Source organism: Pituophis catenifer, unplaced genomic scaffold (assembly GCF_029215685.1).
Source record: "Pituophis catenifer annectens isolate HBS135680 unplaced genomic scaffold, rPitCat1.0.hap2 SCAF_1, whole genome shotgun sequence".
In the NCBI taxonomy this organism is placed as follows: Eukaryota; Metazoa; Chordata; class Lepidosauria; order Squamata; family Colubridae; genus Pituophis; species Pituophis catenifer.
The window spans coordinates 72,137,890-72,164,106 of NW_027256881.1; the positions used below are offsets into that span (position 1 = coordinate 72,137,890).

General features: G+C 39.8%; 1 protein-coding gene across 2 annotated transcripts in view; it reads right to left on the reverse strand.

The window, feature by feature from the left end:
- Nucleotides 1–1,888: 1,888 nt before the first annotated feature.
- FAM120B (family with sequence similarity 120 member B) overlaps nucleotides 1,889–26,217 on the reverse strand; it is a 42,295-nt gene continuing 17,966 nt past the window's right edge. For both annotated transcript variants that reach the window (XM_070951100.1, XM_070951093.1), the window contains exons 5-11: nucleotides 23,565–23,737; nucleotides 21,021–21,113; nucleotides 7,766–7,972; nucleotides 6,866–6,974; nucleotides 5,569–5,706; nucleotides 2,884–2,941; nucleotides 1,889–2,005 (exon numbers count right to left, since the gene is read on the reverse strand). In XM_070951100.1, the coding sequence (XP_070807201.1) occupies nucleotides 1,993–2,005; nucleotides 2,884–2,941; nucleotides 5,569–5,706; nucleotides 6,866–6,974; nucleotides 7,766–7,972; nucleotides 21,021–21,113; nucleotides 23,565–23,737 (791 nt within the window). In that variant the 3' untranslated portion in view covers nucleotides 1,889–1,992. The remainder of the gene's footprint in view (nucleotides 2,006–2,883; nucleotides 2,942–5,568; nucleotides 5,707–6,865; nucleotides 6,975–7,765; nucleotides 7,973–21,020; nucleotides 21,114–23,564; nucleotides 23,738–26,217) is intronic.

Below are 26,217 nucleotides of genomic sequence, written 5' to 3' on the forward strand. Positions count from 1 at the left end.
TTATTATTATAGACTCCTATCTCCCTCTTGTACTTTTAACTCCCCTTTTACATGACTAAATTTAAATAGTTTCTAAAGTCTCTTTATTCATTCATAAAATATTTGAAACTTTTTAATCCCATATTTGTTTTGAATATAGTCAATCCATCTTCTCCATTCCAAAATATATCTTTCATTTGAATGGAGGCACCGATGACCAATTTTTGACAGGTTTTTTTTTTTTTTTTTTTTACAGTGGATGTAAATCAAATGTACTCTCCCAAATGGCCGGTTTTTGCCAGAAACCAGCAAAAAATCTGGAAACCAGCTTTAAACCCCCCCCTCAAATCATCATCACATGACCATGGGAAACTGCACCCAATGTAAATGTGAGCCGGTGGTCAAGCGCCCAAAATATGGTCACATGAACACTGGGGCTGGGAGGCAGCGCAACATTTTACAACGGCCAGGAATGCTCTATAGACCATAAGGCATCCTTTCCAAAGCTGTTGTGACTTCGAATGGTCATTAAACAATTGATAATAAATTGAGGATTACAGGTAGTCCTCAATTTACAACCAGTTGGTTATTAAGCAAATCACTGCAGTTGTTAAATAACTTAATGATTAAGTGAATCCACTTTCGCCTATTGACTTCGTTTGTCAGAAGCTGGCTGGGAAGATCGCAAAGGACAATCTCATGACCCCAGGAGTCTGACTGCTGTAAATTCAGGTAGTCCTCAACTTATGACCACAATGGAGCCCAAAATTTATGTTGTTAATTGAAACATTTGTTAAGTGAACTTGTCCCATTTTACAACTTTTCTTGCCACATTTGATAAGTGAATCCTTGTTGTTGTTCAGTTGTTCAATTAGTAACATAGTTGTTAAGTGAATCTGGTTTCCCCATTGACTTTGCTTGTCAAAAGGTTGCAAAATGACTCCTGAACTCTGCAACCATCATAAAGATAGTTGTCAAGCATCTGAATGTAAATCATGTGACCACTGGGATGCTGCAATGGCCATAAGTGTGAACAATGGTAATAAGTCATTCTTTTCAGTGCTGTTGTAACTTCAAACGGTCACTAAATGAACTGTTGTAAGTCAAGGACTACCTGTACATGTGTTACCAGTGCTGAAATTTTGATCATGTGACCCTGGAGACGCTGCAACAGTTGTAAGCATGAAAACTGGTCGTAGGTCATTTTTCAGTGCTGTTGTAACTTCAAACAGTCACTAAATGAATCGTTGCAAGTGAAGGACACCTGTTCTTGTATATTTGAGTTGTAGATTTTGAAAAAACTACCATATTTTTCAGAGTATAAAACGCACCTTTCCCCCCCCCCCCCAAAAAAGAGGGTGAAAATCTGGGTGCGTCTTATACGCCGAATATAGCCCCGCCCAGTCTCTCAAACTGAGGTTTCAGAGGCTGAAAAAAGCCTCTGAAACTGAAACGGAAAAAAAGCCTTTGAAACGGAGCTTCAGAAAAAAAAGCCTCTGAAAGGGAGCTTCAGAAAAAAAGCCTCTGAAACAGAGGTTTCAGAGGCTGAAAAAAAAGCAAGGCGCAGAGCTCACAACCAACAAACCTGTTGCTAAAATTCACCTCTGGGAACAGCTGATTGGGGGTATTCTGGGAGGCCGATCCACCCACCAATCAGCTTTTTTCTTATTTTCCTCCTCAAAAACTAAGGTGTGTCTTATACTCTGGTGCGTAGTCTGAAAATATGGTATTTATTTAGAAAGAAAGCCTGTTGCCAATGGTACAACAATATGAGAACATGCAACTTTAAAAGGAAAAGGCATCTTACATTTAAGATGCCTTTTCACATTTAAATGTGCATAAAATTTCACATTTTATTTTGTGAAAGAGATATTGTGCCTTATTAAGCTTTGCAAATCATAAAAACAAATCAATCAAAAAACCCATTTATTCAAACAATGAACTGCACACATTAGAAGAACAGAACTTCTCTCTGCTGAAACTCATTTTATTCACCCATAGCCTTGAGGAGCATCATCTTGGCCATCTAAAAATCAAACGGAAATAGTTACGAAGCAAAAATGAACAATTCATTCCACTAAGAGAGAACCTCTCCCCTGCAATCATTTGCATGGGAAATAACAAAAACAACAACAATACAGATAATCCTCATTTAGCAACCAGTTTGGATAAATCTTCCATCATACAACTGGCACATAGGTGACCATTCACTCCTCAAAGACTCAGAAACAGCTATGGTTCAGTGGTGAAATCTAAAATTTGTTACTACCGGTTCTGTGGGCTTGGTGGGGGTAATGTGACTGGGTGAGCATGGCCAACTTTTTTTTTTTAATTTTTAAAACCATTTTTTCTACAACCTCTTCAGCCGAAGAGGTTGTAGAAAAAATGCTTTTAAAAGCCTCTGACGATCCCAGCTGAGCCGTGCGATCATCAGAGGCTTCTCTTTTTTACTTTTAAAAGCATTTTTTAAGCCGAAGAGGTTGTAGAAAAAATGCTTTTAAATTTTTTTTAAAAAGCCTCTGATGTTTGCACGGCTCAGCTGGGGATGGGGGGTGGGGCAGGGATGTTTGCTACCGATTCTCCGAACCACCCGCCGGGTGATCCGGTCTGAACCGGGAGCATTTCACTCCTGCTATGAGTTCATTTTCAGCATTCCAAATGCTGGCTGGAGAATTCTGGGAGTTGAAGTCCACAAGTCTTAAAGCTGCCAAGTTTGAAGACCTCTGATTTACCAGGTTAAGATTCTTATAACATCTGCAGCTTGGCCCAGGATAAAGATGTACAGCTAAATATCATCAGAGCATTGATGATATCTCACCTGAATCAACATCTCCCAGTGGCTTTATACAAATGTTGAAGTGGGTTTTTCTTCCCTTATCCCTTTTCCATCAAAAAATTACTTACCGAGGAGCAAACTGGAATTGTCCCCTCAAGGATTGGTGTCTTGGTCTATATTGTGAACCTGAGGTGTGGGAACAGATTAACTTACAACATGCACAAAAAATGAAGAAATAGAAATAGCAATAGCAATAGCAATAGCATTTAGACTTGTATACCGCTTCATCATGCTTTACAGCCCTCTCTAAGAGGTTTACAGAGTCAGCGTATTGCCCCCAACAATCTGGGTCCTCATTTTACCGACCTTGGAAGGATGGAAGGCTGAGTCCACCTTGAGCCTGGTGAGATTCGAACGGCCAAACTGCAGACAGCCAGCAGTAGTAGCCTGCAGTACTGCACTCTAACCACTGCGCCACCGTGGCTCACATTGAAGAAATATTTGATATTCTTCAAATATTGAAGAAAGGTTCTAAAGAATATTGCAAATACTATTTATTTCTTTTAGGAAGTGATGGTCCCTCAAAATGCTCAGAGTGATGTCCATTCTTGACCCATGCAATCTTTCTGTTTTAGTCTTTGCTACTTTAACTCATATGTAACTGAAAGCCTTCCCTTCAGTCACAAAACATCTCAGAATTTTAATGACGAGTTGAAAAAGAAACTGGAAGGACAGATGGTAGTTTTTATCATGGATCATGTGATTTATAGTCTCAGAAAAGATGTTCGTTTTTTAGAGAGGGGAGGAAAGGGAGAAAGGGATTAACATAACAAACGATTAAGCTAATATTCCACATATAGTTTCTCTCTCTTACCCAGCAAGTCTCTAACCGCAGCGTGCCAGAAACAAGTGAAGCCCCATCTGTGGTATGAGGCAGCATGAATTGTGGTGGCGCAGTGGTTAGAATGCAGTACTGGAGACTACTTCTGTTGATCACAGGCTGCCAGCTATTGGGCAGATCAAATCTCACCAGGCTCAAGGTTGACTCAGCCTTCCATCCTTCTGAGGTAGGTAAAATGAGGACCCAGATTGTTGAGGGCAATAGGCTGACTCTGTAAACCGCTTAGAGAGGACTGTAAAGCACTGTGAAGTGGTATATAAGTCTAAGTGCTATTGCTATGAGAAAGCACGCCCCCTCCAGTCCATGGAAAAACCTCTCTCCACGGAACTGGTCCCTGGTGCCCCAAAGGCTGAGAGCCGCTGCTCTAGATCACCCTTCTCCATTCTGGGGCCATCTCTTGGCACTGCAACTCTTGGAATTAGCCATCAGCATGACCTTTGTTTCAAAAAATAAGATAAATGTCTATTGAAAATATTGCAGAAGGATAATCTGTCCTCAAAATGATTTGAGGGTGGTAAAGTAGTTGGGAAGTCCCAGATGAATTCTACTACTCTTCCAAGGAGCTTGAAGGCAGGTTAAGCTAAAAAGTGATACCAGTTAAAAAGACTTCCCAATGTTACTATAAAAAAATATTTTCACTAGTATCATTTCTGCCACTGTACCTTTCTCTCAACCCATAAAGCAGCTAAGAAGTGAGAGAGAGAGAGGGGGAGAGAGAAAGGGAAGGAGGGGAGAGAGAGAGGAGAGAGAGGGGGGAAAGGGGGTGGGGGACAGAGAGGGGAAAGGGAGGGGAGAGAGGGGAGGGAGAGAGAGGTGGGTGGGAGGGAGAGAGGGGAGAGAGAGGGGGGAGGGGGGAGAGAGAGAGACTTGAGCAGGCCGGTTGTTTAAAATGGGAAATCACACTTTTGTCATTTCAGCTGATAAATTAACGGATGCTCTAAGCTTTTTAAGAGCACTAATGTTTTAAGAGGACTAATATACGGCAGCCAAGAAAGAGGGGGGGGAGAGAAAGAGGGAGGGAGAGAGGGGAGGGGGGAGGGGGAAAGAGGGAGAGAGAGAAGGAGAGGGGGGAGAGAGAAGAAGAGGGGGGAGAGAGAGAGAGGGGAGAGAGGGAGAGGGAGGGGAGAGAGAGGGGGGAGGGGGAGAGAGAGGGAGAGAGAGAGAGAGGGAGAGGGAGAGGGGAGGGAGAGAGGGGAGAGAGAGGGGGGAGGGGGGAGAGAGAGAGACTTGAGCAGGCCGGTTGTTTAAAATGGGAAATCACACTTTTGTCATTTCAGCTGATAAATTAACAGATGCTCTAAGCTTGATGTTTTAAGAGGACTAATATAAGGCTGCCAACTACAGACAATTACAGAGCCAAATTGCAGACAATTAAGTGTGATATTTTAATTGTCCCATTGAAAAACTGAAGAAAACTCAAGCTTGAAAGTGGGAACCGCCTTTATTGCAATTCAGAGCTCACTTTCAAGTATGTCCAAGAACCATTCAATGGAGATTCTGGACAAAAGCTTTACTGAACTGAGGAACAAATTAGGACAAGAGAAGACAGGCAATTGGTGGGTTGGCTAGTGAAATTCCTTAAGAATTTGATACAAAACAAACACAGAATGTCTTTGCTTAAACAGGGAAATCCTGCTGATATGTGAGAAAGAAAGATATGCTGGAATAAGATAACTTTGTTTTGATGTGGGTATTTCTGTCGTTGGTACAAAAGTTAGCTTTGCCTTATAAATTAAAATGAAATCCTCTTCTTGTTTACTCAGTATTTTCACTGTATAAAAATCAATTGCCCATTCTCAGGGGTTACACTCAAGGCCTTGTGACTCATACTTTAACTTCAAAAACAAAAGTGTAAGTAAATAATTTAAAAAATGTAGCTTGGTATTTCAGTTTTGTGTGATTTTGTTTTTACCTGAGGGCTGAAATTCAGAGAAGGAACCAGTTGGTTGAGGCTCTCTCCACTGACTTTCCCTGCACTGGGGCTGATAAGAATGAGATGGATGTCTGCTCAGAAGCCTCCGGTGAGAACCTCTGCCCCTTCCATGCTTCCCTAAAGAAAATATCAGACAGTTATAATACACTAAAGAAAAAAATCGCCCCATCTTTACATTTAAAATGAAGTTTCTATGGACAAAACAGTTGGGATCCTGTTTTTAAGCTAGAATGGAAAAAAAATGGAACATATAGCTACTACCTCTTTAAAATATAGAAGTAACAGAGGTGAGGTTTATTATACACATGTTTCAAGGAAATTAATACTTTATCAAATTCTTATATAAGCAAGATTTGGTATACTCTGCGTGCATGCTGTCCTACATGAAGATTGCATATATCTTCATGTAGTTCACCTCTCCTGTGTGAGCTGCACTGGCTCCCAGTGGTCTTCTGGGTGCGCTTCAAGGTGTTGGTTATCACCTTTAAAGCGCTCCATGGCATAGGACTTAGTTATCTTCGAGACCGCCTGCTGCTACCGACGGCCTCCCATCGACTTGTGCGCTCCCATAGAGAGGGCCTCCTCGGGGTGCCATCAGCCAAACAATGTAGGCTGGTGACTCCCAGGGGGAGGGCCTTCTCTGTGGGGGCACCTAACCTCTGGAATCAGCTGCCCCCAGAGATAAGGAGAATCCAAGACCTTGGTGCCTTCCGCCGTGCCCTTAAAACCCTTTTTTTCCAGCAAGCCGGGCTGGCCTAACACTTTTTTAAATGTTTTTTTAAATGTTTTTTTTAATGTTTTTTAATTGTTTGTTATTGTTTTTAATCATGGGGCCAAATTAATATATATCTTTTTAATTGTATTTTAATGTTTGTAGTTTATGTTTTTATTTGGCTGTTCACCGCCCTGAGTCCTCAGGGAGAAGGGCAGTATACAAATTTAAAAATAAATAAATAAATAAATAAATAAATAAATAAATAAATAAATAAATAAATAAATATAACTTTTTCTGAAAGAATACATTCTCACATGTACACGGAGCACACTCGTTCTTTTGCATGGAATTCAATTTACACAGGAAATCAAATATGGCATTTATTTCCAATTTACACCTTCCATGACTATTCCGTGTTTATAACAAATATTGCTGGACCACAGCGCATCAACGTTTTATCTGCGAAGCTTTGTATCATTGGATCTTATGTCTTGACAAAGATGGTTATATTCTCATGAGTCACATGCAGTGGATTTTCTGAAGAGTTCAGGTAGCACCTACCTATCGTGAAGCTGCTTGGTCTTGGTCTGCTCTGGATTTTCCTCCCATTTGCTACGCTTGCTTTGCAAATCAGGTCCAACAGATTCTGAAACTTTGTGCATCGTAACTCCTATAGGTGAAATAATATTGGTAATCTGAGAAATTTTCACTTGAGTCAAATTAAAATGAGATCATTAAAGTTTCGTTCAGATGTTAAAGATAAAAGTATGTGCTAGTAACCATAGTTACCAGTCCATCCCTAGTCCATCCAAAGAAAAGGGCAAAATATGGTTAGATCAGGCTTTCTAAAGGTTGACAATTTTTAAGATGGATGGATTTCAACTCCCAGAATTTATGAAATCAATGAACCGCTACAGAGAAAACAAATTTTTATTTCTGCATGCAACAAAAACATTTTGAACTCCGAAAAAAAGATGGGTCAAAAAGCTCAATAAATCACGTGCCGGCGGGTGTCGCACAGTGGCAGTTGTGATGCATATTTTGAGTGACTGGGAGTCGCAGCAGAGGGATGAAAGAGCCACATGCGGCTCCAGAGTCGCGGGTTGCAGACCCCTGATCTAGTCCATCCTTTATAAACATATAGTACTTTTTGAAGTATCTGAAGAGATTACAAATATTCCATGACTGTACAGCACTTCTAAAACTAGTACCCTGATTAGTAATGCTTAGAGAAGATTGTGACAAATTTGTGTCCCACCGAATTAATTATGTCACCTCTAATTACGACTAAAACTGAGGTCCATTTCTCCAGATTAACCAAATGTTAGTCAGGAAACTCTGGGAGGCTGCAGGGGCTAAATGTCATATATACATCATACATATACACATATACATATGTTTTATTCATCTTTTTAAGTACAAAAAGTTTTCCTCAATCTAAAACCAAGTCCGTATACTTGCATTGTGTTCCAGGAGCTGATTTAAAGGGCATCCTCTATGTGCTTGGTGGTATTTCTCTTGAAAAAGTTTTCCATCAAATACATGCCATGGCATCAAATCATCCATTTGAAAGGGGAAACCACAGGCACTATTGGCCATCACCAACACACCAAGGCCCCGGACAAAGAGAGAACCAAGCTGTACTGCTCTTGAATCAATTTGGGCAAGCTGTTAAAAAGAGAAAGGGAGAGCAGCATAATTATTGGCATTTAATACGGTTCCTGTAGGTAAGAACGATAGAATTTTACAATGCATTCTAATCTGGATGGCTTGGCATGAAAAGAAACAATGCAGTAGTTCCATTTTTTGCATCAAGATCTGGAAGAAATGTAATAATGTGTCTTACTGGCTTCTTTCATCAAGCATGAATCATGTGATTACCACTATCATCCTGCATCTTGGATCTAGCTGGAATACATCACATAGAATTTCCAGGCTACTAAGGAAGGAAATTCATCATCCATCCATCCATCCATCCATCCATCCATCCATCCATCCATCCATCCAATTTCAGAACCATCCAGGCCTGTAGTCTATCTATAGTTTGGTCAAGAACTGCTAGGGAACATGGCAGGGAAATTGCCATTGTGCTCCTGTCTTGTTTGTGGGCTTCCAATCAGATTCACTGGTATTAGTAGGAACCTTTGTTTATTGTTACAGTTATGTCCTATGATATATGTAGGTCAATATGACATATGACCTATGTCCCTATTCTTTAGTTGTCTGGGTGTCGGTATGAGACCACATAATAGATAGCTGTTTCCAAATGTAGTGGTGACACACTACCCATCCCATCTACCTGGCAAATAAAAGAGTTGTATTAACCCAGAATGGCAGGTGAAGAAGCCATTTCCAGTCAACATAATGCAATCAGATAATGATAGCATAATGAGCCCTACAAGAACTTTTACTACAAACACATAGAATTTTAAGGTTATTGGCAGCACCAGCATGGCATAGGTGGCAGAATTGAATTCTGATTACCAATAATTGGATGAAGATGCTTGTTTACCTATGAAACTCCCCAGGTAGAGACAGCTTAATTTTACCTTACCAAATTATCTAGCAAAAGAACAAATTGAATTTAATTTATTATGAGCATGTTAACAAAAGAGAATGCTGAAACAAGGATATGGTGATAGAAAGCTTTAAGGTACTGCTCGTCTGCTTTGGACATTCTGGTAAAATTAATTCACTTTGTGCTGAAAGTGAAACATCTTAAAATAATTATTTTGTTCCTATTGTCCTTTTTTATAAAAATGCTACCCATTGCCTAAGACCATAGAAATTTGTACGCTATTAATATATCTTTGATTGAGATATATCAAAGAGGCGGTAAATTCAGTTCCCTTCAGTCAGTTTAAATGACATCAAATATACAGAATATTAGTTCTGTGTTCCCTTTTCCCACCAGAATGCAGTGTTATTTATTTTGAAAATACAGTTATATTATGTGTGTGTTAAAGATTAGAGCTCATGTTAGTCCTTCCTGCCTAATCAAAGAAGTAGCACAGACAAGTAGGCTAAAAATAAGAAAGATCTTACAAACGGCAGCATTTGCTGGAAGAGACAAACTAGAATAACCAGTTCTTAAAAGTCCATAGTGCTTCACAGTAAATATTTAACAGTAAACAAATCAGCAGTTTGGGGTTTATATGCTAGAAAAGTTTATTTGCTGAGCTTCACAAAGGCAGATTTGTGTAAAGTGATACTTTGGTAGGACAAAACTCATATTTACTGTAAGCCAAGGCTCAGAGTGAACCTAAACAGACGACCCAATATCGTTTTACATTTCAGTGTCCCAACGAAGAAGAATTCAAAAATCAAAACAGACCAAGGAACTCACTACAAATAAAGCCATGTTTATTCATCAAACTCAAGCCAATTAAATTCCTTTCCAAAGTTCAAAAGGGTTTCTGTTTGAACCAACCAACCCACAGAAGAGTTTCCTGTACTCCTGTTTTGATCAAAGGTGATGCAGAAGATCTGTAGGTGGCAAGTGGAATATTCAAACTACAGCAGGAATAAGTTCCTTGTCACTTGAGTAAAAAAAGGAAGCCACATGTCACCTGCCATTTGGATGAGCTGCAGCCAGGATGGTCATTACCAAGAATTCTGGAAACTGAAATTCATACATCGGAGCGCACTCAGATCAAAGAAAGCTAATGCAGAAATGACAAGTCCTCAATGTTCACTTAAAACCTAATGCTAGAAAGTCACTCCCTACATGTGTTTCAGGAAGGCCACTCCCACTAACAAGTCCCTTCCCCTCCTTCTCAAATATGGAATAGAAAATACTAATCTGATACGGCTGTTTGTTATGTATGCTGGAACTCAAGTCTGCTAAACAAAGCCTATTTTTGTTATTGCAAACAACACATGGTAACAGATTTATGTATTTGTTTTCTGAAACTCAGAAACTGAAGCCTTTGTTTTTCTGACGTCACTTCTATTTTTTTAAAAAAAAATAGGGTATACCTCTAATGCTACATATTTACCATTGTCAATGGACCATGTATACAACATACAATTTGGCCGAATAATTGAATTATTTTAATAAGCTTTTAATTTTTGTTGTATATTGTTTTTACCATGGCTGTTCACCGCCCTGAGTCCCTCGGGAGAAGGGCAATATATAAATATAATAAACTAACTAACTAACTAACATTTCATATCTAAGTTTGTAAACATAAGCTGAAAAGACAAAATTAAAAACTAGAGTCCAAAGTGGAAACATTCTTTTTTTTTTTTTTAAAAAAAAATCAGCATTAGCCACATTATAGAGCACGGAGTGCTGAAAAGGTCGCGTGGAAATGTCACACGCGTATGCGCTCATCAGGGTCACGCTCTGGAAAAGCCAAACTTCCAGGTTCTAGCGTGCATGCGTGCCCAATGATCAGCTAGCCAGCATGTATGCGCAGGCCGGTTTTCAGCACTGCCGTGCACACAAAGGGATCATGCTCCGGAAAAGCCGAACTTCTGGGTTGTGGCGCGCATGCGCACACTAGTTTTCGGGACTGCTGCACGCGCGAAGGACAGCTGATCGCCGTGCGTGCATGCCTGCCAGAAACCCAGAAGTCAAACAGGCAAGGCCGCGCGTGCCGGGTGACATGGCTTCGCGTGCCACTTTGGGCACACATGCCATAGGTTCGCCATCACGGTTATATTAGTGACATGGTTGTTAAATGAATGTGACTTCCCCATTGACTTTGCTTGTTAGAAGGTCGCAAAAGTTGATCACATGGCCTCAGGACACTGCAACCGTCATAAATACATGTCAGTTGTCCAAATTTTGATCACGTGACCATGGGGATGCTGCAATGTTTTGTAAGTATGAAAAAACAGTAATAAGTCGCTTTTTCCAGTGCTGTTGTAACTTTGAATAGTCACTAATGCATGGTTGTAAGTCGAGGACTACCTGCAATTGGTTATAATGCAGAATTGAAGGCAGGTGTTGGTAGGACCGAGGATCGACACAAAGTGAGAGATCCGAAGTCTGGAAGTGCTCCCTGATCTTCATTTGATACTTGATTCTTAGGAAGGAACTGTAGTTAGGAGTGCTTCTGCACTCTTACATCTACTGTAGTAACAACAGTCTTTATCACTGCAATGGTGTCACCACTGAAAAGTGTTCAGGAATCATATATAATGCAAAATAGGACAGCTAGCCGGTACAGGTACAAGGCTCACATAATGCATGAAATTAAAGATCTACATTGATTGTTCACTGTGCACAATTTAAGATGCTAGTATTCACTTTTAAACGCAATAGAAATTTTAAAAAAGCAGAATGATATTGAATAACATAGTTATACCCATGATATGGACAATTTTCTATCCCCTTGGAGTAGAACATGTCTGGAGCCATCTGTAGGTGAGTGGGACCACTCAAACTGCTTCCCTCCCTGTGTCATTCTCTCCTGCTCTTACATAGCCATACTGTAAGGGCAGGAGTTGATGAAGAGGGAACCAATGTTCCTTGGAACAGACAAGACTTATGTCCTTAAGTGTCTTCCAGTTTCAAGGGTGGCTAAATCTATAATCCCTCTCTCTCCCCCTCCTCCTCCTCATCTCTATCATCTTCTTAACTAATCTACCATCTCTCTCTCTCTCTCTCTCTCTCTCTTTCATCGATCTATCACTAGAGTTCTATGTTCTGTAGTTTATGTTTTCGCTATTATTTCATGAATGTGGGGCTGGGCTTCCGGAGTACAGAGATTTATAGTAGCACTTCATACATCAAAGTTATACTTCTCCCCACAAAGTCATAAATATTCAAGAGGAAAAAAAACCTAACACGAGGGGCAAAAGATGCGTCCCTCTACCTTTGTGTATGTCAAACATTATAAGCAAACCTTTACCAGGTTGTGGGGAGCACAATATTCATGGGAGAACATGGGGAAAGCAGATGGGGAAATTTAAAAGGCTTGAACCCCTCTGGTGGGCTGTAATGGAGGCCTTCCATCAGGCTGTGCTCTCCACTGAAATAAATTCTGAGATAAAGAAAGCCATAAATAATCTTTTTTCACATTGCATTCTCTGAGTTAGTTTTAAAATGGTAGAGGAAATGCCAGTGGACATAGCAGCAACCATCCATTCAATACTAATACAATCATGAACGAAAAATGAAAGACGTTTCATTCACTGAAATATGTTCCACTCCTGTAACAATAGTGAGTAATGGAGGCATATAAATCATTTCTTTCCTTATTTCAACTTAGGGCAGTTCCACACCACCAAACTTTTCACTCTTCAATCTTTCACAAAGTAGCCTGAAACTGATCTACAACAATCTTCCCTTCTCCTGACCTTGAAACACAGAGAACACTATGAATCAATCACTGTTTACTTACTCCAGCTGGCCAACAGAAAAACACAGAAAATATAATCAAATCAGTATCTTGCCTCCTGAGCTACCATCCATCATGGAGTAATAAACATTTCATTTTCACTTTGCATAGAAAGAAAAGAAAATGCTAGCACCCTGTCCTTATTTGTTAATAAAAACAAAATATTTATTTGTGCATCGTCATCTGCTAGCTAACGAAAAATATGAGAGATTACTCTGAGTGGGAGCTACATAAATGTTGGGGTTTAGAAAAGAATGCAAACGAAAGGATTGAAAAACTCAAATGCTTCCTGGCTGTCATGCCATCATCCTTCCAGTGCATTCAAAAACCTTAGAAATAGTGAAAATGAAATAATAAAAAGTTGGCAATTTTACAAGTAAGCACTTTGCTTCTTAGTTGTCACCATGGGACAGGCTATTATGGCACTTGATTTGAGGAAGATATTGACACAAAAGGAACAGGATCCTAAACTCCTACCAAGCAGTGGCAGATATTAATAATAAAGGGAAAGGGAAAGGTTTCCCTCACACATATGTGCTAGTCGTTCCTGACTCTAGGGGGCGGTGCTCATCTCTGTTTCAAAGCCGAACAGCCAGCGCTGTCCGAAGACGTCTCCATGGTCATGTGGCCGGCTTGACTAAATGCCAAAGGTGCATGGAACGCTGTTACCTTCCCATCAAAGGTGGTCCCTATTTTTCTATATGTATTTTTTACGTGCTTTCGAACTGCTAGGTTGGCAGAAGCTGGGACAAGTAACGGGTGCCATCCGGTTACGCGGCACTAGGGATTCGAACAGCTGAACTGCTGACCTTTTGATCAATTATTATTATATTAATAATAACTACCAGTAATTAACTGGTTGAGACAATGTAAATAGAGTGAAAGAATTCCCACCCAGGGGAAAAAAATGGATCACTCACAAGATATGGGGAACTATAGCAATTGCAAAGAAAATATCAGCTTTGTTGTGCTTTCTAATAAACAGTAGCATGAAATTGACTTTGCTCTCCAAAATAGATGCTGGTAGTCCTCAATTTATGACCACAGTTGACCCCCCCCCCAAATTTTTGTTGCTAAGTGAGAACATTTGCTAAGTGGATTTTGCCCCATTTTACGATCTTTCTTGCTACAGTTGTTAAGTGCATCACTGCAGTTATTAAGTGAGTAACACGGTTGTTAAGTGAATCTGGTTTCCCTACCGATTTTGCTCATCATAAGGTCACAAAAGGTGATCACATGACCCCATAGACACGGCAACGGTCAAAATATGAGTCGGTTGTCAAGCGCCCGAATTTTGATCATGCAACCCTGGGATGCTATAATAGTCAAAAACATTCGTGTCACCTTTTTCAGTGCTGTTGTAACTTTGAACGGTCATTAAACGAACTGTTCAAGTCAAGGATTATCTGTAGTACAATGAGATAAACTGGGTCCAGAGCTGAACCTAAAGACTTCCAAAACACAGACGTGAATGTGTACTTACTGTGATTACCCTGCATCAGGGGTGAAATGCTCCCGGTTCGGCCGATCCGGTAGCGATGGAGGTGAGTGGTTCGGAGAACCGGTAGCAAAAATCCGCCCCCCATGCCCAGCTGAGCCGCACAATCATCAGAGACTTTTTTTTTACCTTTAAAAGCATTTTTTCTACAACTACAGCTGAAAAAAATGCTTTTAAAAGTAAAAGAAAAAAGCCTCTGATGATCGTGCGGCTCGTCAAAGGCATTTAAAAGAAAAAAACCCTTTTTTCTTTTTCTCTTTTTTCTTTTTCTTTTAAATGCTCTGACGATCCAAGTTGAGTTCCCTGATTGATCAGGGAACTCAGCTGGGATAGTCAGAGCATTTAAAAGAAAAGAAGGGTTTTTTTCTTTTAAATGCTCTGACGATCCTAGCTGAGTTCCCTGATTGGCAGAGGCTTTTTAAAAGGCTCTGCCGATCAGGGAACTCAGCTGGGATCATCAGATCTTTTGAAAACATTTTTTTACAACCTCTTAGCCGAAGAGGTTGTAGAAAAAATGGTTTTAAAAGTAAAAAAAAAAAATTGGCCACGCCCACTCAGTCACATTACCCCCCCACCAAGCCACGCCCACAGAACCGGTAGTAAGAAATTTTAGATTTCACCCCTGCCCTGCATTGGCATTCACAGAACACCACGTTAGTCGTTTGTTTAACTTTCCCACCCTGAGCCACCCTGGTGTATTGGCTGGAAAGTTGAATTCCAATATATTTGAAGGGCGCCATTTGGGAAATGACTGGACAGCAGAGGCTTGATTGTATAGGAACATTGTATAAGGATAGTTTGGGTATAGATGTAATAGCAGCATTATCGCCTTTAGAGACAACTAATTAACCTTCTGATTTCAGTTCAACACAATTCACAAAACATTGTACAGTAGAACCTCTGGTCACAACCATAATTCGTTCCATAACTTTGGTCGCAACCTGATTTGGTCATGACCCAAACCTAATTTTGAAAATTTTGCGCTTACAAAAAAAATGGCGCGGAAGGGGAAATCGGCCGCGAAAAAAAAATGTATATTTTTTGGTTGGAACCCCATTTGGTCGTGGTCAGAAGCGTTCGTGATCAGAGGTTCTACTGTAGCTAGGCTACCAGTTTTACCTCACAATATGCCTAACTTCAGGAGTTGTGCCCATGACTGATATGGAACAACAGTACATGAAAGAATGCTTTCCTATGTACCTATCTAATAAAGGTAGTCCTTGACTTACAACTGTTCATTTAGTGACAACAGTTCACTGGAAGTTATAACGGCACTGAAAAAAGTGACTTATGACCATTTTCCACACTTACAACCTTTACAGTGTCCCTATGGATGCTTGACAACTGGTTCATTTTTATGACGATTGCAATGTCCCAGGGTCATGTGATCCCCTTTTGTGACCTGATGAGCAAAGTCAATGGGGAAGCCAGATTCACTCAACAACCATTACTACTAATTTGACAACTGCAGTGATTCACTTAACGAATGTGGCAAGAAAAGATGTAAAATGGGGCAAAACTCACTTAACAAATTTCTCACTGAGCAACATAAATTCTGGCCTCAATTGTGGTTGTAAGTCAAGGACTACCTGTATAAAGTCATGGTCCCAGTATTCCTATCATGGGAAGGAAAATGGAAAGCAACTGTACCTGGTATGGGAATAGTCCAGGGGTGAAATGCTCCTGGTTCGGACCGGCTTGGGCGAGTAGGTAGCGATGGCGGCGGGCAATTTGAAGAATCGAATTGCCCGCCACCAGTGGGCTTGATTGCAGGCAGCTCTATCTGCCTGCCTGCCTGTAAGTTTTTTTCCCCTTTGGGAGCTTTAAAAAAAATAGTTAATTGGTTTTTTTTTTAGTTGTTCTTTTTTTAGACTTAGCCATTTAAAGTTTAGGAAGTTTTAAATTTAGCTGCTTTTATATAAAAATAAAAATAACATAAAATAAAATAATATTTGTGCAGCTTTCTGAGATTTTGTGTGCTTCTGTAGTGTTTCACTCTAATTACACAAACACACAAAATCTCACAAACCTGTATGTGGAATTTTGTGTGTGTAAAGTGTGAAAGTTGGTTTTTTGGACTTTTTGTGACTGTGTGACATTCCTGCTTGTTGCAGGGGCCATTTTGGGTCTAGCACAGCTGCTTTTACATTGTGGGTGAGCCAGTTGTGTTGTGTTGTGTTTTGTAGGTTAAAAAAGGGCAAAGAAGTGACATGGACTCGGCCACGCCCACCTGACCAACAAGCCACGCCCACCCAATCACCTGACCACCAAGCCCTGCCCACTAATTAATCCATGCCCACAGAACCGGTAGCGAAAATTTTTAGATTTCACCCCTGGAATAGTCGTCATAGGAACGTTTCAGTCCTCACTGAATATTCAGCAAGTATCTTCCCTTACTTGAATTTTAATTATTGGTAGGATTATATAATTGTTTTAAGCTGTACAATCAAAAGTTATGCACTTTTGAGTTTTTGGATTGTCAGCACAGAAACTAGGCCAGTAAATATGTAGAATGTGCCACACATATTCTTGATCTTCTTGAGTTTCACCGCTAGTCTTCTACGCTATCACCCCACCTCAAGCATAGGTAGATGTGAACATTTGCATTCCTGCTCTTGTGTAACAAAGATAGGAAGACAGGTGCAGAAGAATGCAAGAGCAGATGTCAAGCAGGTGTGCCTGCTGTGACTTGCTTACTACTGGCTCCCTTCCCCCATACCACACCTGCCAAGCACAGGTCACTGCTGGTGCAGTATACATTAGCCCAATAAATGCTATCTTCTCTCTTTATCCAACCCCTTTCCGATTAGCCTAAAGAAAGAATGCATTTCAGATTCTCAACTACCTAGTCATTATATACCAGAAGTTGGTATAATATTTAACAGGCAATACCAACTGATGCACAGTTGTTAATTGTGTCCATCAGTTATGTTTTTGGAAGCTAGTCTGCCATTTTTTTAACTGATGGGAGTTGACAAAAAGAAAAAAAAATGACATATGTTCCGCCCGGATTGAGAATGCAGTCTTAAATCTCTTTACTTATAATAAACCTTATAGTTCAACAGAGTACAATAATACATTGACTTGGGAGTAAATCTAACTAAACAAAATGGAACTTGCTTTTGATTAGTTAAGCCCACCATTGCCTGCCAAATGAATTAATCTAGTGAGTGAAGTTATCCTTCTCCATTTGTTGAAATATACTTCAGAACCTAGGCATATCATAAAAAATTGTAGCTGCTCCACTGGAAAGCAAATATAAGGGATGCACTGTATTAACAGAATGATTCAAGAAAAGTAAATCATCAATAAAATCCCAAGGTGGTGAAGTATATTTCGAATAACAAGGAAATTATCCACATGCTTTTAAAACCACATTTTAAAAACATACTTAAGATGCATTCTGAAAATAGCAGTCAAGAGAATTTATAAAACTATCATGAAGACTGGAAGGAATAGAAGGTGAGGAGTAGCTGAAACATCCAAATCTTTATTAAACACTGAAGTCTGCATTTTCAGGGCTATTTGGGACTACAAAATTATAGTTTTTGGATTGAAAACAATCCAAAATGTTAGGCACACCAGTCCTATAGTCAGTAAGAATTTATTAAGGGACATAAAGAAAATTAAACAATAAAATGGACCAAATTTGGGGAATGACCCAGGTTCCATTTTGTGGGATAAGATTATTTAATAGGAAAAATCTTTGTCTGTTTTGTCTTATTCTTTTTCTTGTACACATTTAGAATTCTACAGATTGCTTAATGAAACAAACAAAAGAAAGCATGATCTCTATTTTCTCCAAAAGCTATTTGGATATATAGCAATAGCAATAGCGCTTAGACTTATATACTGCTTCACAGTGCTTTACAGCCCTCTCTAAGCAGTTTACAGAGTCAGCATATTGCCCCCAACGATCTGGGTCCTCATTTTACTGACCTTGGAGGGATGGAAGGCTGAGTCAATCTCGAGCTCCAACAGGATTGAACTCCTGGCTGTGGCCGAAGTTTGCCTGCAATATTGCACTCTAACCACTGCGCCACTATAGCGCAGTAGATTTAGTTACTTCTCCAAATAAGGATAATTTTCTTTTCAATGAAACATATTCAGCAATTTTAATCTAAGCTATTCATTTTTATATGGGTTTTAGTATGGTACTTCATAAATGTTGATTTCTGTAAATATTTACATGATTTCTATAATTTCTCTTATGGAATTCACATTCACAATATTTGATTATGTAATTCTTGTGCTGAAAACAGAAGCATTTTAGCCCTAATTCCCCGCCAGGCACACTTGATAATATTTTGTTGACTTATTGCCATCATTATTTGATGATTTTTCATTTACAATAACAAATGTGTGAAATGTGAAATGGGGGAAAAAGGAAAACTGTTCACAGCTTTCTGATTTTAGTAGGAGGCGTCATGTATAAAGGCTTTAGGAACGGTTATCCAGGAACAGCTGCTTCCGAGCAATTTGTAAGCCTATCTAAAAAGTGCTCATAAATATGCCAATAAAATATGTCAACATTACAAGTTCGCATTCTATTTGCTTTAGATGTTTTTACAACTTAAGACCATAAAGCCAGGCAGTTAACAGCTCTGTAATGTAAACTCTTCCGCGGTATGACACATGCTTCTGCCCCCCTCCCGCTACAATTAAATTAAAAGCCACAGTTTTAATTACAACGCTGGGTCTTTTTCTTACATGATGCAGATATATCATCTCACCTCTATGGTTTGGCTCTGCAACCCAACAAGACAGACACAGACTTCAGAAGATAATCAGAACTGCAGAAAAAAACAATTGCTACCAACCTGCCTTCCATTGAGGATCTATATACTGCACGAGTCAAAAAGAGGGCTGTGAAAATATTTACAGATCCCTCACATCCTGGACATAAACTGTTTCAACTCCTACCCTCAAAACGATGCTATAGAGCACTGCACACCAGAACAACTACACACAAGAACATTTTTTTCCAGAACGCCATCATTCTGCTAAACAAATAATTCCCTCAACGCTGTCAAATTATTTACGAAGTCTGCATTACTATTAATCGTCTAATCATTCCCACCACCCATCTCCTTCCACTTATGACTAAATGACTGTAATTTTGTTGCTTGTATCCTTACGATTTATATTGATATTGTTTCCTGATTGCTATTTGTACCCTATGACTATCATTAAGTGTTGTACCTTTTGATTCTTGACGAACGTATCTTTTCTTTTTATGTACACTGAGAGCGTATGAACCAAGACAAATTCCTTGTGTGTCCAATCACACTTTGGCCAATAAAAAATTCTATTCTATTCTATTCTATTCTATTCTATTCTATTCTATTCTATTCTATTCTATATGACACTCACATTCTTTGTTCGAATGAGCAGATAGAACTGCCAATTAAAAAAAAAAACACTAACAAAAATATTTGTAGCTGTCGAGAACAAGACAAGTACTGACAAGAAATAGAAGGAAGGCAAAGGATGCTTGGAATTTCAGAGTAAATACAGTATATACCGGAGAACAATGGGAAATGGCATGGACACACGACTGGCGGGAGGCTCATTTACCTTGCAGTCAAACAAGGGAGTGTTAAATGAGAATGTAGAATCAGTTCAAAGCAACCCAACATTCCAAAGGTGGGGCTGGTTGGTAAAGATGCCCCACCTACTACCTTCTACCTACTACCTTCCCCAAGAAGTGGCACATGCCCAAAGCTACTTAGCATGCAGTCATTAAAAGAAAAAAAACACCATACACAAACACCCTGTTTACCAGACAAATGTATCACAAGCCCACAATATATTTTAAATGGATATTGTGCAGATTGCTCAACAGCAACACAAACCCTAACAAACTAACTTGTGAATGCAAAGTGATTTTCCATACACATTTTCCATATACAATTAACTAAAGGCTAATTGAACTTGGCATATGTTGAGTGGGCAGTACTATAGATACAGGCTATGTACATGAAGGCATACTTATCTCTGGTAAAATAAACCACATCTTACAGAATTGCCTGAATTGGAACAACGATGTAAACAATAATATGTCAGTTGACTTTCTGCAACAGTGAATTACAGGCTAGTCAGCACATCTGGGCTTAATATTATTAACGAAGAAGTGTCGTTCATGCTCTTCCATAGAAATTTCTAAAATTCTATTATGGGTTAAAACCAGAGGTCTTCAAACTTGGCAGCTTTAAAACTTGTGGATTTTAATTCCTAGAATTCTCCAGCCAGCTATGCTGGCTGGAGAATTCTGGGAGTTGAAGTTCACAAGTCTTAAAGCTGCCAAGTTTGAAGACCTCTGGTTAAAACCAAAATAAATAATATTTGCCCTAGGAAGTCTTAATGGCTGTCAGCCAATGGCCACGCCATTTGAGAACTCTGTGCAGGTAAAGGAGAACCAAGATCCAATATACCTAGAAGAATTAAGAAACTTACCTTAAGAGGATGATGAACATTTGGAAAAAAAAGTTGCCCTTATCAAAATGCAAGTGAAAGTATTTGAGCTTTCTATTGCTTGATAGATCTGATCTGCCAGAAAATGTTATACAAAGAAGCGTTGACAGATAATGGAGAAATGAGAGTCTGAATTACTTTCCTGCTAAACAATCTGGGTCACAGTCATTGAGAAGCAAGGGCTCTAATATGGCAGATCTTTCTAAAGTTTTAGCCACATCAAAACGAAATAAGAATTTCAGATAAATAGTTCATCAGCAAAACAAAGCAGGAGAGACCTCCTGACCCCCAGATCTAATCTTCTGCATATCTGAGTTAAGTCAAGAGAACGCCATGCAATGTTCACATTGGGGATATCATGAGTATTACATTAAAAGTTGGGTCAAGCCCATACCTGCAAGTCTGCAAGCTGAGCAGCTGATTTCTCCTGGAGGCACAAAGCCTGAGCCATAAATGCATGCAGATCTTCTAAAGAGAGGCTGTCCACCTAAGAGGCAAAGTTTTAAGACAGAAGCTTAGCTTTTGTTACAAATAAGCAGAAAAATACTTGCTTTGTTCATTATCTGCATTCCTTTTTAGAGGAATGTCAATCTTATACCTTATCTTACTTTGTACAAGCTGCTTTTAAAATCTGCATCTGCATCAGAGGTCTTCACAGCTGCAGTTGCTATACCCTGCTGTACATTTATTTTTCCTACAGCCATAGTAAACACGGAGATACACCATTTTGGCTGTAAATCAGGAGAAGTACAATCCAACATTAAGCACTTTAGAAATACTACTTCTGCTCAATTTCTAGTTTTATTTTGAAAAAGCTTGGTTTGGTCTTTGTTAACCAGTTTTGTTATTTTGTGCAACATTAAAAAAGGAGATACCTTTTAAAAAACAACTTCCTTAATGTCTTGACTAAATTAATACATGATAGAAGGGTGAGGGAGTGAACGCAATCTGATCTGAATGTTTGCTACAAAGGCAAGAACAATGATCCAAGATGCCACAATATCCTTTAGTTAGTTCACTCACAGTAGGCAACAGGAATTTACAGTTTGATGATATGAATGTGAATCACAAGAGTCTTGAACTAGAATCTAGCTTTTCCCAGTCTAGTATTCTTCAGATGCGTTGGAATTGCAATTTGCAGAATTTTCAACTAGCAAGTATGAAAATCAGGATTAGGAATTTTGGAATTCACAGGTCCAATGTGAATACAGCATCTAGTGAGGACTGTCAGCTGAAAGTTGGGCAGGATATAAATTTAATGAATAATAATAATAATAATAATAATAATAATAATAATAATAATAATAATAATTTTATTCATTAAATGAATAAAAGTCAGTCAACTGAACATTTAAAGATGTATCACAAATATTATTGACTGGCACTGATGGTTGATATGGGTTGCTGCCACCGCCACCATCATCATTCTGAATAAAAACACATGATAAAATATAATTACATGATAAGGATTGTGACCCAGCAGTGTGGCAAATAAATACCAAATAATCTGAAAAACAGGCAGAGTTTACATTTTCAACATTTATTTCACAATCTCTCCAATGGATTTCATGTGTGAAAAATTCACATGTAACCTCCAAGGACTATTTGTATTCAGACTTGTATTTGTGTGTCAGTGTTCTAGTTGCCGAAATGATGATGATGTTGTTGATGATGATGATGATAATGTAACCCCTTAACAAAATCCTTACAACCTATTTTTTTCCAATAGGTTTTCTTTTTATAAACCACCTTCATTATTCCAACCCCATTCTGGGCTCCATAGATGTGAGGTGGATATATAATTAATTAATTTTAATTAATTAATTAATTATACAGTATATCCACCTCACATCTATGGAGAAGCAGTATTAGAAGCAGTATTAACTGGGGCTGCCCGTGAAGACCACCCGGAGGCTTCAGCTGGTGCAGAATGCGGCCGCGCGGGTTGTTGTGGGAGAGACCCGATACTCCCATATTACATCACTCCTGCGCGGCTTGCATTGGTTGCCGGTTACCCTCCGGGTGAGATTCAAGGTGCTGGTGTTAACCTATAAAGCCCTTCATAGCTTAGGTCCAGGCTATTTGTCGGACCACCTGCAACCAGCGTCAACTTCCCATCGCCCAGTACGCTCTCACAGAGAGGGCCTACTCAGGGTGCCATCAGCTAGACAATGTCGGCTGGTGACCCCCAGGGGTAGAGCCTTCTCTGTGAGCGCCCCCACCCTTTGGAATCAACTTCCCTTGAGGCTCCAGTTGGCCCCTGACCTCCGTACCTTCTGCCGTGAACTGAAAACCTGGCTATTTATGTCCCCCGGTCTGGACTGATGGGGTAGTATATTTTAATTTTTTTAAAACACTTTTTTGATATTTTTTATGTATATTGTTGTTTTTTAACAGTCGCTTGTTGTTGTGAGCTGCCCTGAGTCCTTGGAGATAGGGCGGCATACAAATTTTATAAAATAAATAAATAATAAATTAACAAAGGATGGTGATATCTTTCAGGAAAAAAAATGGTATCATAACCATAATCTCAGATTATACAACCTTCCACAGATGTAAAGTGTGTAAACCATAATTTCAAGATAGGGAAATCCCATTCCATGTCCTCTTCAATAATTCAGTTTATGATTAGTGACAGGCCCAATCCAAGACATCAAGTAATTTAATTTGCAATTTACTTATTCTAGAACAGGGATCCCCAACCCCCGGTCCGTGGACCGGCACCGGTCTGCTGCATGCCAGCAACTGGTCCACATAAACAAGCGAAGCCCCATCCATGGGATGCAGACAGCACACAAAACCACGCCCCCCCCCGGTCCACGGAAAAACCTTTCTCCACAGAACTGACCGCTGGTGCCCAAAAGGTTGGGGGGCCGCTTGTTCAGAATACATAGAAAAACAGGTTGAACATGCAAAGAAGAACTAGGGTTTTCTTTACTTGCAAAACAAGGTAGAGTAACAAGGAACAGACAACAAAGAAAGGAGTTTCCAGAGCCCGGAGGTCCTCTGCTGAATCTTGAAGTTGAAAGCATGCCAGAAATGTCCAAAGACGTTGCTTCTCGGCTTCAGCACTCCTGTTGAGCCACAGTGTTCTCAAATTAGGATTGCCACCTAGGAAAGAAATCCATTACAGGTGTCACCATCATAGAAGCAAGCTATGGAAAGTACAGCCATGGCATTTCAATGAGAAACCTCAAGCTTGCAATAACTGTAATGAGATACGTGTTATAAAAGAGGGGGCTGGTACAAGTGGTCCTCAACTTACAACAGTTCATTTAGTGACTAGTCAAAGTTACAATGGCACTGAAAAAAGTGAGTTATGATTGTTTTGCACACTTGTGACCATTGCAGCATCCCCATGGTCACATGATCAAAATTCAAACACTTGGGAACTGACTCACATTTATGACGGTTGCAGTGTCCCGGGGTCATGTGATCACCTTTTGTGACTATCTGACAAGCAAAGTCAATGGGAAACCCAGATTCACTTAACAACCGTGTTACTAATTTAACAACTGCACTTGACAACTGTGGCAAGAAAGGTCATAAAATGAGGCAAAATTCATTTAGCAAATGTCTCCCTTAGCAACAAAAATTGTGGGCTCAATTGTGGTCATACGTCGAGGACTACCTGTACTGAGATCCAAACACCTGCTCTGGTTTTTTGTGAAGTGGTGGTATGAGGCTGCATTTTAGAGGGCAGAGGAATATGAAGGTGAAATATTTTGCACAATTCCCCGAATAAATTTGTTGGCATATGTGAATAACGTAACTCTACTGAAAATGTAACAAATATGTGACAGATGGGGAGCCACTTTGCCTTTTCTCATAATATTTTGATCTGGAACTCAGTCATTTACAAAATGATGTCAGAGGGATCCACTTTAATCTTTCATTTTTCTCCACCACACACTTCCCTCCATTGTCAATCATCTTCTGTATTTTGCATGCAGCTACAATATCAAACATGTGGCAACGTGATCAGGGGTGAAATGTAAAATTTGTTACTACCGGTTCTGTGGGCGTGGCTTGGTGGGGGGGGGGTAATGTGACTGGGTGGGCGTGGCCAACTTTTTTTTTTTTTAAACTTTTCAAAACATTTTTTCTAATACTTTGAAAAGCCTCTGCCGATCAGGCAACTCAGCTGGGATCGTCAGAGAGGCTTTTTAAAAAATACCTCTCTTGATGATTCCAGCTGAGTTGCCTGATCGGCAGAGGCTTTTCAAAGCATTAGAAAAAATACCTCTCTGCCGATTAGGCAACTCAGCTGGGATCGTCAAAGACTTTTCAAAGCATTTTTTTTTATCACCTCTTCGGCCAAGAGGTTGCAGGAAAAAATACTTTGAAAAGCCTCTAATCCCGGCTGAGCTGCGTGATTATCAGGTTTTTTTTTTTTTTACTTTTAAAAGCATTTTTTCATTGGAAGAGGTTGTAGAAAAAATGCTTTTAAAAGTAAAAAAAAAAAAAAAAGCCTCTGATGATTGTATGGCTCAGCTGGGCATGGGGGGGGGGGCCCGCAGGGATTTTTGCTACCGGTTCTCCGAACCACCCGCCATCGCTACCGGATCAGGCGATCCGGTCTGAACCGGGAGCATTTCACCCCTGAACGTGATACTCTTCTTTCCTGAAACGGAGAATCTTATTGGCCCTGTATTTACAGCATCTACGAACTGGTTCCACCCCTCAGCCCCACCCCGATGTGGCTTTATTCCTCTAGCATGGAAGGGGTCATTTCAGAAGAGAGAATCAACTGTCAAATGTGGCTTGGCATTCTGCTGATGAAGGATGATCAAAACTGAGTATCCCTGCTGCATCGTTCTCAATGGCTTTTGATATACTTAAAAGGAATGTGGGCATTCTGCAGTGCATATATTTTCTCATTCATTTCAAAAGCGACTGATCACTGAGAATTTTTTTTTTTTTTAAATTTGATTTATATGCCACCCTTCTCCGGAGACTCAGGGCGGCTTACAATGTGCTAAGCAATAGCCTTCATTCTTTTGTATATTTATACAAAGTCAGCTTATTGCCCCCACAAACTGGGTCCTCAATTTACCTACCTTAGAAAGGATGGAAGGCTGAGTCAACCTTGAGCCTTGGCGAGATTCGAACCTGCAGTAATTGCAGGCAGCTGTTCTTAATAACAGGGTGCTTTAGACCACTGTACTACCAAGGCTTAAGAATTAAAGAATGGGAGGGGGCATCCTGCTTTTTTAAATAAAATATCAAACCACATGTTCACATGTGTGTTCAATATGTACCCATCCAGCTTTATAATTGCACCATGTGTCAGAAATTGCTGGACAGGGCATTTCCTTTATATTATAAGAGTATCTAGTCTTACAAGAGGATTTAATCTGCATATTGGAAATAGTCTCAAAATAAGGACACAATGGTTTATTAATCTTATTACCTAAGGCTATGATGGCGAACCTATGGTCCGCGTGCCACAGGTGGCATGCGGAGCCATATCGGTGAGCATGCCAGCTGATTTTTGGGTCCACTGGAAGTCAGGTAGCAGGCCATTTCCGGCCTCCGGAGGGCCTCCAGGAGTGTGGGGAAGGCCGTTTTTACCCTCCCCAGGCTCCTAG